The sequence below is a fragment of the Triticum dicoccoides genome, chromosome 7A, assembly GCF_002162155.2.
Source record: "Triticum dicoccoides isolate Atlit2015 ecotype Zavitan chromosome 7A, WEW_v2.0, whole genome shotgun sequence".
In the NCBI taxonomy this organism is placed as follows: domain Eukaryota; kingdom Viridiplantae; phylum Streptophyta; class Magnoliopsida; order Poales; family Poaceae; genus Triticum; species Triticum dicoccoides.
The window spans coordinates 683998003-684009025 of record NC_041392.1 but is presented as its reverse complement, the minus strand read 5'-3'; the positions used below and the strand labels follow the sequence as shown (position 1 = coordinate 684009025).

At 39.2% G+C, this 11023-nt stretch overlaps 2 protein-coding genes across 6 annotated transcripts; both read left to right on the top strand.

Moving 5' to 3' along the window:
- Nucleotides 1–2332: 2332 nt before the first annotated feature.
- Nucleotides 2333–7745, top strand: LOC119330329. Of its 5 annotated transcripts, XM_037603433.1 has the most exons (14): nt 2333–2584; nt 3866–3983; nt 4090–4152; nt 4243–4305; nt 4406–5059; nt 5169–5321; nt 5478–5591; nt 5704–5935; nt 6122–6331; nt 6450–6500; nt 6603–6625; nt 6725–6889; nt 6974–7105; nt 7476–7745. In XM_037603433.1, the coding sequence occupies exons 1-14, from the start codon at nt 2400–2402 to the stop codon at nt 7707–7709; spliced, it is 2397 nt and encodes a 798-aa protein (XP_037459330.1). In that variant the 5' UTR covers nt 2333–2399; the 3' UTR covers nt 7710–7745. The 5 variants fall into 5 exon arrangements, with proteins under 5 accessions (XP_037459330.1, XP_037459329.1, XP_037459331.1 ...); XM_037603432.1 differs by having other exon boundaries at nt 6603–6889; XM_037603434.1 differs by lacking the exon at nt 6974–7105 and having other exon boundaries at nt 6603–6889.
- On the top strand, nt 7719–10215 carry LOC119330331. Its single transcript, XM_037603437.1, has 7 exons — nt 7719–7849; nt 8582–8753; nt 8881–8985; nt 9112–9243; nt 9389–9492; nt 9588–9765; nt 9908–10215. Exons 1-7 carry the CDS (start codon nt 7800–7802, stop codon nt 9932–9934), a joined length of 768 nt encoding a protein of 255 aa, XP_037459334.1. The 5' UTR covers nt 7719–7799; the 3' UTR covers nt 9935–10215.
- The last annotated feature ends 808 nt before the right edge of the window (nt 10216–11023 follow it).

The following is an 11023-nucleotide window of genomic DNA, read 5'->3' as shown; positions in this document are numbered from 1 at the left end:
CCGCCCGCCTAGCCATTGGAACCGGCACTAGTGCCGGCTCAAATTCAAACCGGCACTAATGTGCTTCACATTTAACCCTTTTTCTACTAGTGCGAGGCCGCCCTGGTCTTTCGGCCTACAAACCACGCTTCATTTGGTCAACCTATATTTTTTTCTTTTCATCATCTCCTTGCCAAAAAAACATGGACCTAAAATAGGCCAGTCTTTGCAAGACCCCTTTTGGGAGCTAGAAGAGTGAAGGCATATGAGGACAGAGTTTATTAAAACCAATCGTACTGTTTCTACTGTTAACACTTCAATGTTCACTATATATCCTTACATAACATTACAATGTCTAAAAACATGCAAACATACTATCTAGTAACTGCGCATAATTGTGGTGGCAATTGTTCACGATTAGCATGGACAACTATGTTGACATATTCTGGCTACTAGAGGAGAAAACAAAATTCGTCAAAACATGACAATGTGTGATCTTGTTTTGAAACCCTCATTCAGACAAACGGTTGAAAATGGAATGCTAATCCGTTTAACACTTCATGAGATAAATCATTTTGAACATTTGAATCTAGCAATTAGGTTACCGAAATATAGACACAACCGTCGCCTCCTCCTCTCCAAGGCAAAAACTTAGGGTTCCTCTGCCTCCCATCGGTGCTGTTGTTGGTCCGCCTCGTCTCTGGTGGCGTTAGGGCCATGGGGGCATGATGGACCCCGACCCTTGCCGGTGGGAGGGATCTTGCTCCGTTTTAGGCTTTTTTCAGTTCGTTTAGGCTTTGTGTCCTGCTCAAGAAGACGAGGCGATGCGACTCCCTGAAGATGAAATAAGGTTCTCCATGCCTAACCATCCGTTCCAATGATGCGTCTAGTGTCGTCGAAGGGTGTGTGAAGGTGTGTCTTCGAGGAATCTCGCGAGATTCAGTCAGGGTTGGTCTTCAGTGGATCTTCTTGGATGCAATCTTTAGTTCGTCTCTGTTCGTGTGTCTAGGTTAGATTCTTTTGATCTATACTTTTCTTCAACCATGATGGTTGTTGTTCTGGTCTGCTAGGCTTGTCAGGCCTTAGCATGACAACTTCACGACTTTCTACTAGAACAAGTTTGGCTTTGCTCCGGTGAGGGAGAGGCGATGACGGTGGTGCGCCTTTGGCTTGCTATAGTGCTTGTAGTCGTGGCTAGGTGGTCTACGGAAATGGATGTGATTTTTATTATCTTTGTGTTCTTTGTACTACCATGGCAAGATGAATAGATAGGAAATTTGCTCCCAAAAATAAAAATATAGCTATTAATGTGATCATCTAAACATTTATGTGGGAGATTTCTTCATGCATATGTATGTGCTCTATATTACCAAAAATTCTCATTGGCATGTGGCAGAAAGTGAAGACCAAAGGTGCAACCTATGCACCTTAGATTTTCCCTTGATTATGTTGTGTATTCATTGATCTGATGTTATTTAAAAAGTTGTTTAAGGATTTTCCTTTGTTGTTGTCAATAAACCTATTGAGCCAGAGGGCTGGCTGATTAAAATAACCTAAATCAACAGCCTCAGTGGTTCGATTATCAATCCGGTTTTGAAAATTATGGCTAATTAAGGAGTGAACCTCTGTTTTTATCGGGTTTTTGTCAGGCCTTGGCTTGTTGGTATCCCTTTGTGCTGGACCAAGGCCCTATTGGTATCCCCTTGTGCTGGACCTTGTATCTATGGCTTGGCAATGTACATGGGCTATTGCCAATGCTACTCTGGGCAGTTCAATCTCTTGCTAATTAATGTACTCCCTTCGGTCCTTTTTAATATTAGGTTTATCTGAAGTTAATCTCATTCAACTTTGACCAAGTTTATATAAAAAATTATGGACATTCACATAACAACACCAATATCATTAGATTCATTTTGGAATATATTTTCATATTATATTTATTAGATATTATAGATGCTAATAATTTCTAATATAAATTTGGTCAAACTTAGCAAAGTTTGACTTTCGGCAAATCCAATGTGCAGAGTAAAAAGGACCGGAGGGAGTACTTGAAGTGCTGCGTATCTCGAAATGGATTTCTTTACAGTTTTACTAATTTTCAGTCGTCTGAAAACGATTTCGTCTCAGGTCGTTTTTTAGTCCGTCTAATTAACACGAATCTCAGCGCATTTTGTTTGTCCTCAGTACGATGTTGGGTGTGTGGTGGACCTTTTTCCGTGTTGTTGGGCTTTCAGGCTTGCGGGTCTGCAATGGATTTCACTATTCGATCCGCAAGAGACATGCGTTTTTGAATTTTCTATTCAGTTATGGGGCAGCGTCCTTTGCTCTATCTGCAGAAGGGGTTGGTGGGGGTAGGCCGAGGCGGGGCGGAGACGGCAGAAGGAAGGCGGGGGCGTCCTCGCCGGCGTTTAGCAACGGAGATGGCGCGCGGCGAGTCCTCCGCGTGGAGAGCTTGTAAGCGAGAGGCGTGCTCCACAGGGCCGGCGGCAGGCACGTTAGGTGTTGGTTTGGAGAGGATCTCGGCGGAGCTGCCCCGCCGTGTTCGCCACCAGCAAGCTCCAATCGTTGGGGGCGACAGCATTCACCGGCGCCGTCGCGGCGCAAGGTATCACGCTCCTTCGCGCTGCCCTTTATTCTGTTCTATATGTGTCTGCTCCCCGCCTTCGTGCTAAATTTCAGTTTGTCGTCACTGTTGCCGGTCATAGACCTCCAATAGCCAGGGGGGTGGTTCAGTTTTTTGTGGATTTCGGCCAGGAAGGTGTGTGGTAGAATAGAAACGCCTCTAAATTTCTTCAATGGTGGGGAGTTTTTTGAGTGGTTTCATCAGAGAACGCCCCTGAATTTGTCTCAGGCTCCCTGTACGTGTTTGTTCCCCAATTTTCCTTTACTAAGTCTGCCTCAACTTTGTGTTGAATGTATTTCTCTTTTGTTCTGGATGTAGAGCTCATGTTCACTGTCATTTGATTTTCCCACTTTAGTGTGTCCCCTGTAAGATTTTTTTAGAGGCCCAAGGAATGTTTGTAGATGGTCAGAGATAGGTAAATGAATGTATGTGTTTTTTTCTGCAGGAGTACTAGTGTGTGGATTTTAGTCAGGAAGGTGTGGAGAAATTGTAGACTTCCACTATTTTTGTTGTTAGTTTGATTTTGATGGCTTTTAGTAATGGATGTGTTTTTTCCCCTGAGCATCGAGTGATTACCTGGAGAATGGTTAGGGATAATCTGAAAGCAGTGATATGCACCAACTAACCAGGCAGTAGATGTCTCTGAAACTCATGTCCGCAATGGAATTTGTTGCAGTCACCCCCTCTTTTTTAATCTGAATAAGTGAGAAGTGAAAGATTTAGATATCTGTGCTCATACATGTGTTTTTGGATCTATGCTTTTTTTTCCTTATACATATGTTTTTTGAATGCTTTTTTTCGTCCCCTTCGTACCTGAATGAATAGATGTTAAGACGCTCCTTCAGTTATGAGTAACTCCATAATAGCAGCAGTATGTTTGATGTCCAGTGTCCAGATCCTTTTTGAAGGGCCTTATGATGACCACATGTTCTTTGTTTTGTCATATGACGAGAGAGTTATCCTAGTTCATACTATTTCTTCAATCTTGGGTGTATTCACGTGCAGTTTTTCAAATGTTCTATGTTTGATCATGTGCCACTGCCTATGTTTGTTTTCATGTTCTTTTTGTATGGGGAAATTGATATGGGTGTAGATTCAAGGAATTTAGTGTTTTTGCATGCTGCAAGCATGATCTAGCCCACAGTCATTGTAGAAGTAGTTAGTTTTTTTTTACTTTTTAGCTTTGCTGCGAGCACAACATTTTTTTCTGATATTCTTTCAAGGCAATTTTTTCTTAACTTTTTCATTCCCCCATACATGCAGGTGTGCAGATTATGCAGGTTATAGACCTTCCAGTGTTGGCTATGACGACAGCTACGATCCTGATAATGAAATGTCAAACAACGACAGTCTGGAGGAGAGTAGCACATCCAGTGATGATGTATGGTCATGTAGATTTTAATCGGCTTTTCACACCTTTTTATGTGTTTTGTTTTCTGTCTTATATGTGTGTAACAACTTTTTTCTCTGTTTGTTTGCTCTGAAAGGAATCTGTGTCCAGGAGGAAGAAGATGTTAGAGGATGCTCTATTCGGCTTTTTCAAGAAGGAGGTATGTTTTATCTTCTAGTTTTCAGTTTATTTTTTCTTTTTATTTTTATGTTGATGGTTTCTGTTTGTTGGTTTCCATCTTGCCCAACAGGCTCTCAAATCTCTCAAGAGGGAATTCTTAGTTTTTTGTCACAACGCTAATATCAAAGTCGAGGTTGTTGAATATCTCTTGTACCAACTCTTTAATGTTTTTGCATCACTGAATTCACTTTTTTTTGTTAGTCTTAGTTTGCTTTTTCAATATGGTTTTTCAGAATAAAAGGCTAAAAGCAACAGGGCTAGGAAGGGATGTGTACAGTGTGTATGCTACCAAGTACTTCGCTGAGATACTCAAGCGTATGGCTATTGGGCGGAAGGATGTGATCTCAAAATACGGGTTTGAGCATCTCCTGAAGTTTGAGAAGACTGAACTCCCTTCTCACTTCACCAGATGGATTGTTGGTTGCGTAGACACAATATCTTCCCAAATCATTATTGATGATCAGAAGATCATCTCTCTTTCTAAGGAGTCTGTCCATCTTGTGTTGGGTCTGCCGAACAGCGGCATTATAGCGATGCCCAATAAGGAGAGAGGGAGGAGTTTCATTATGTCTAGGTTCAATCTTTCAGAAATTCCAAATGTCACTTTCTTTGGAAATTTGCTCACATCATCAGAAGATCTTAGTGATGAAGACATCTTCATATGTTTCACGGTGATTGTTATGTCATGCTTTTTATTCCCTTCTGCAAATGATCATATACACACGGACATCCTATTCCTTCTGGAGGATCCTACTATCACAAGGGGATTCGACATGTGTCTTCTTGTCTACGAATGGATTTTGGCCGGCATCAACCAATATGTGTTGTTTGGTAGGGAAACCGGCAGAAAACCAAAAGCGTTTGATTTCTGCATATATTGCTTGGCTGTAAGTGTACAGTATCTCTTTTGTTCTTTTTGGTTTTTTTGTCACACATACCCTCGTCGATTGTTTTGTTCCTTTTCCTTCTCTAAGTTTTTTTGGGTGTCTTTTTAAGGTGTTGTATTTGGACAAGCTTGACTTTGGTATAAGGGTGGTCGAGCAAGGCGTCCCACGGATTCTTGCATGGAAGGGTAATTTGATTAAACATTTCTCGGAACTTGACCGGAAGAAGCGCAACTTATTTGGAAGGAGACCGTTCAAAAAGGAGGTGTGTTAGACGTTTTTCATTTTTGTGTTGAGCAATTTTTCTTCTGTAGTTCAAAAGAGAGTTAGGCACATGCATCTCTTTCTTCTTTTTTCTGTAGTTAGTCATTATTTTTGACTATTTTCCCTTTTTTCCGCATCAATTATCTTTTTATGGCAGCATGTGTTTGCAACTGAAATTGGTGCTCCTCATGGAATTATTCAACAAGGATCAATATCAGTATCTTTCAAAGAGGAGATGATGTCATCTTATGCTAATATTCTACATACGCAGGTTTTAGTCTTGCCTCACTATGTTTGTATCTTTCATCTTAATTTTTTTTCAGGTTTTCTTGTCATTTCAGTGTTGTTCTTTTTCTGTTATTCATATTTTTGTTCTTTGTCAGATCATTCAGGGCATCATTGACAGCGCAGACTGCGACAACATAAAGGAGTCTGGTTTGCAAAATGTTCAGGAAGCAATAACATCAAATGTGTTGAAGTTTCTATCTGGATCCAGACTATCATCTCTTTTCGTCGTTAGTGGTCGGGACACCTCTTCAAAACTAGGACCAGTAGCAAAACAAAACATGGGCATAATGAGCAAGGATGATAGAACTCAACAGAAAAGTTCACACGGTATGCATTTTTGGTGTGTGATGAGGCTCCTTTTTACTTGAGAATCTCATCGGATACTTGCTCTGTTTTTTTAATTCAAAGTTATTTTGACCATTTTGTCAAGTTATTTTTAGTTTTTGTGGTCTTCGAATAAATGTGTTTTTATTGCTTATGTGAGTATATGTGCTTTTTCTTGGTTGGAAGCAGAGTATGGTGAATGTAGCAAAGTGAATGAGAACCTCAAGCACGTTAAGAGCGGCATCAACCGCACAACTGTCAAGATCAATGAAAACATAGTTTCATCATTTGCACCTACTAAGCCTTCAGTCATCGGAACGAGGAACAACAAGCTTCCATTGCAACCTATTGATGAGAACAGTTTGTCGGTAGTTCATAAGAGCTCACACGATGCTTTAGGTTCATTCGTGCAACTTTTCCTCCATGTTTCTTTTTTTATTTCCCACCTTTTTCTGTGTTCTCTTCCTTGTTTTTAGTAGTGCCTTTTTACATCTGTTTTTTGTGTGTTTTTCTGCAGCAACCCCAGATTGTGTGATTACTAAAATTGTTGAACACAGCAATGAAAAAGGTAAATCTATTTTTTCTTTTTCTTTGGTTCTTAAGTTTAGTCTTTTCTATGAATTGTACAGTCAAGTTTTAATTTTCTATTTTCTGTTTTTCCCCATCCAAGTGCCTGAAGTGGGAGTAGTGAAGGTCAGGGCTAGAATGTTCAACACAATGCATCATGAGCAGGAGTTTTCTTTGATTAACACATTCCCAGTAGGGTTGAAGGAGCGCAACTCTTTTCTGCAGTTTAGTGTGCAAAACGGCCAGGGCACTTTCACACGCTCCACCAGTCTAACCGGCACAAAAAATGATGTTGGAGGTCAGATTGCACCTCCTGAGGCAGGGCAAAGCAATTACCAAATGATTAACCACATGTCACCAATAGGCCGTATAAAGTTGTTCAGTGAGGAGGTCAGCTTTTATGCATCTTTTTTGTTTGTCACATTTCCTTTTTTGTCACTATGTTTTTTTCATCTAAGATCCCATGCACTATAGGACTACAAGATTGGCACCAGCAACAACCCTCCTAAGCTCATGGCATTAGCAGACAAGAATTTTTCAAAAACCAGCCAAATCATTGGCACAAAACAAGCACCAATCCCAGTGGCCGATCTTTCCCCCTCTATGGTTAGTGTTTAGATTTTTTTACTCCCTTTTTTATTATTTGTTATGAGGCTACGAGGGATATAGGGAGCTGAGTGCGTCTTGTTATACCTTTTGTATTTAGTCATTCTTTTTGTCTTGTCTTCTTTGTACTTTTATTGAGCATTTCTGTGTTCTACATGCTCACCGTAGCACGACAGCTCAGCTAATCAGCAAGCAACTTTTTCTTGTCAGCATATTTTTGTAGCTGGACAGTCCTAAAATCTAAAACTAGTTAGGCAGGAAATCTTCAATCTATCTTTTTTCGCATATGTGGAGCTATTTTTGGTTCAGTTTTACATGACTTTTTGCATGTTAGCTTTCACCGAAGCTTTTTTATTTTTGTTTTTGGCAGCCAACTAAGAGGAAGGCAGACATTGTTGATATCAGTCCAACAAGTTTTGGTGTCAGGCAAATCGAATTAGCTAAGAATGCAGATCATGTATACAACAATCTGATCAGACCAATTGCGAAACGTCAACGCCAATCTACAGTAGGGGTAGAAGAGGTTGTTGATGTGCCAGACGACACTGATAATCATATCATTATCGATGAACTTGCGCCAGACACCATTGTCAATCAAGGTTGACATGATGATTTGATCATTTTGCGACCAAAAAGTCTCCTGGAACTCCCAATCAAGGAAAACGAAAGGTTCCCTGTGTCAAACGAAGAGTGCATGCATTACAACTCAATAATCGAACTTGCATATACAAAAAGAATTCAGAGGTACGTTAATCAGTTTTTTAGCCTGTTTTATTTAAGTATTTTTACATACTGGTCTTTTTTCAATCTTTAAAGTGTGTACTATATCATAATTTTGTAGTATATCATTTTGAAGCTGTCAAACATCTCACTAGTTTTTTAACACTTTGATTGATCGATCAAAATTCTCTTCCTCCAACATGTCACTGTCATTGGTGTTTTTCTTTTGTATCATAGTTCTTTGACTGAGAAAAAAAATCATGTGTATTTTTGTGTCTTTTCAGCCTGTGAAAAAAGTTACCATTGTTCTTTTGGCTTTCTCGTTGTTGATTTTGCTATAGTGTCACCTCAAAACAAGCTCAAGTCAGTGCTTCACGCTGAAATATCTTAGTTAAAGTTTAGGGCTTTTAGACTGTATATACACCAGTTAAGGTCTGATACCTTTGAGTTACTGGCAATATAAACATTAGTGAATAAGTAGGCAAATAAGGTTTTAAATCTTACTGTCCCGTGGTATGTTTTTGCGCACTCACAAAACCCTATGTTTCCTAGTGCTACTTGAATAGCTCATGGTAAGCATGGCAGCATACAAAATCCATTTTTCGCCAATATAGCTTAAACAATGATCAAATGTTGTTTCATCAGAAGATGGCAATCGCCAAGACCAAGAACACCGACTAGATTATTCCTGTTCGCCCATAGAAAAGTATGGCCGTGCCTGATTAGTTTTTTTTGTTTCTATGTGGCAACAAACAGGAAGTATGCGTTGACGTACTCGATGGTTCATTGCAATTATGTATCACTTGGACAAAGCCTTATGCCAACCGGGCACGTCGACAACTTTTTGATCCCTTGCTTTTGTCGGAAGTTCTTCGAGGACCGTCATCCCTCAATCTCTGGAAGGCACCATTTCTTCCCGAATATTGGTGTATGTTTTTAGTTTGGTTCAAAATTTATCATTTTTTTCTTTTGCTGGTTTTTTACATCATTTTTTGGTGTACATTACCCTGCCTCTACTTTGCCATTTTGGTCATGTATTTGTCTGTTCCCTGCAGGAGAACATACTGAACTACCAAGACGATAAACTAAGATCAATTGCCACTTCGTTTCTGGGGGCAGCATCAGCAAGTAGGGGTAAACGTCTAGATTTGTCAAATACGGTGTGTTCTTCTTTGTCCTTCTTCATTTATTTTTTCTTTTTTTGTTTGTGTTCTATTTTTTTCCGTTTTGATTTTTTTTGTTCCAACTCTTTTAATGTGTTTTTATTTTTTTCTATTTTTGATTAGCTGTTCTTCCCCACATGTCTCGACAACCATTGGATAGTGTTTGCTGTCGATTTCAAGTGGAAACTTTTTGCTTTCTTGGATTCTTTTTATGACAAGGACTCGTATCTTCACAAGACTATCAGAGAGAAATTTGTAAGTTGTTCATCACCTTTTTTCTTTTGTTTCTGTCCATCACACTTTATTCATCACATCTTTTTTTTGTCTAAATGCCTTCCCCCCATCTATATGATTTTATTTTTTATGTTTCTTTTTTTCATCATTTTTTATTCACATGCAGATCAAGAACTTCATCAAGTTGTGGGAAATCATTTTCCAAACAGACCAGCATAATTTCAAGATTTTCAAAAGGATGTACCCTCATGTGCCCAAACAGACTAATGGGTAAGGGCTCTCTTTCCCCACCTGCTCTTGTTTTTATTTTTGTTTTCCCCCTTTTTCAGCTTGTTTTTTTTTGAACATCACCTCTTTTTTTTCAGAAATGATTGTGGAGTGTTTGCAACAAAGATAATGGAGATATGGGCACCACCCTTGGATCTGCGCAAGATTTTCTCACATGACGACATCCAACACATAAGAATTCAGTACATGAACCAACTTTTCTTTTGGAAGAAAAACACTGCAGACAAGAGCCTTGTCACTGGTTTCAACTTACAGGTTCTTCTTCTCATTCATTCATTTTAACTCTTCATTTTTTTCACGTTTTTTAAATTTTATTTTTCACATCTTTTTTATTCTTTTCTGCATTTTTTTCTAACTGTCTTATGATGTGTGTTTTTTCTTTTTTTTCCTTTGTTAGGGTGACTTCGTCAGCAATCCTCCATGACAGCGGTGGCGTTTCTCTGTTTCTAGGCTTGTTGGATGGGCATCAAGAGAAGAAGAGAGCTCATTTAAAACAATTTTGTAGCATCATCTAGATCAATTTTTGTGTAGTGTAGTGGTCGGTTGAACTGTTGAGAAAGTTGTCGTTGGTTGTACGAGCATATCATATTTGTTGTAAATGGTGGCCACTTCCTTTTTCATGTAGATACAAATGTTTGTCTTCTATGTCAGATGTATACATTCAGAGACAGACTATCATTTACCTTGTCAGTTTGTTTGTTCTTCCTTAATTTTCAGTAACTTAAGTCTTAGTTTTTCTAATGTTATGCGTCTGTCAGTTTAGTGTCTGAACCCGTAGGTGTCTAATTCATTCTGCGGTGTGTACCACTTTTTCCATCGGTGTGATTTTTCTAAAACCTCACTCTATGCGCCGCTCTTTTTTTTGAGAGACGCCATGCTCAGTATCACTACTGCAATGAAAGACTAACAAAGATGTCTACAATCAGTCCCTGTTCGCATCTATATCAAATAACATGAAAACATCACACTCATTTTTGTTCATATTCTTTGCTTCTAATAAGGTTTTTCACATATTTTTTGTAAACATTCTTTTTTCTCTCAATCTTTTTTTCTTACATGAAGTTTGTGCAATCAGAAAATGTAAATAGTCCTGACTACTCCTTTGTTCTCTATCCATGCAGGGTACGAGCAGAGGGAGTTAGAGTTGCAGGGTAGGAGCCACGTCATTGCTGCAGTTGGGAGACCTCATTGATAGGTATGTTGGTGGCGTTGATCTCTTTGTTGGTAGCGTTCTATCGCCCTCGCCCTGTTAACAATACCATTTTCCACAGTTAGTCGATAACAATACCATTTTCCACAGTTTTTTATGAGTGTGTCAATGGAGTGCTATGTTTATTTTCTAGTTGTTTTTTTATAGAGAATCACCTCCATCAGCTGATCTTGGCTGGCTTGTCTTCCTTGATCTCTTATTTTTTGGGATGTCGTATACTTTATCCAGATTAGTGCATTTCCTTTTTGTGTGACCCGGATCATTACAGTGGCTGCACTTGTAGAATGTCTTGTTTTTTATGCG

Bases quoted from the DNA above. Each gene is read 5' to 3' on its own strand.
- LOC119330329 (XM_037603432.1), top strand. From the start codon at position 2,400: ATGGCGCGCGGCGAGTCCTCCGCGTGGAGAGCTTGTAAGCGAGAGGCG. The intron at 4,306-4,405 runs GTTGTTGAATAT...ATGGTTTTTCAG, and splicing joins ACGCTAATATCAAAGTCGAG to AATAAAAGGCTAAAAGCAAC. The intron at 6,332-6,449 runs GTTCATTCGTGC...GTTTTTCTGCAG, and splicing joins GAGCTCACACGATGCTTTAG to CAACCCCAGATTGTGTGATT.
- LOC119330331 (XM_037603437.1), top strand. From the start codon at position 7,800: ATGCATTACAACTCAATAATCGAACTTGCATATACAAAAAGAATTCAG. The intron at 8,986-9,111 runs GTGTGTTCTTCT...ATTTTTGATTAG, and splicing joins GTCTAGATTTGTCAAATACG to CTGTTCTTCCCCACATGTCT. The intron at 9,766-9,907 runs GTTCTTCTTCTC...TTCCTTTGTTAG, and splicing joins TCACTGGTTTCAACTTACAG to GGTGACTTCGTCAGCAATCC.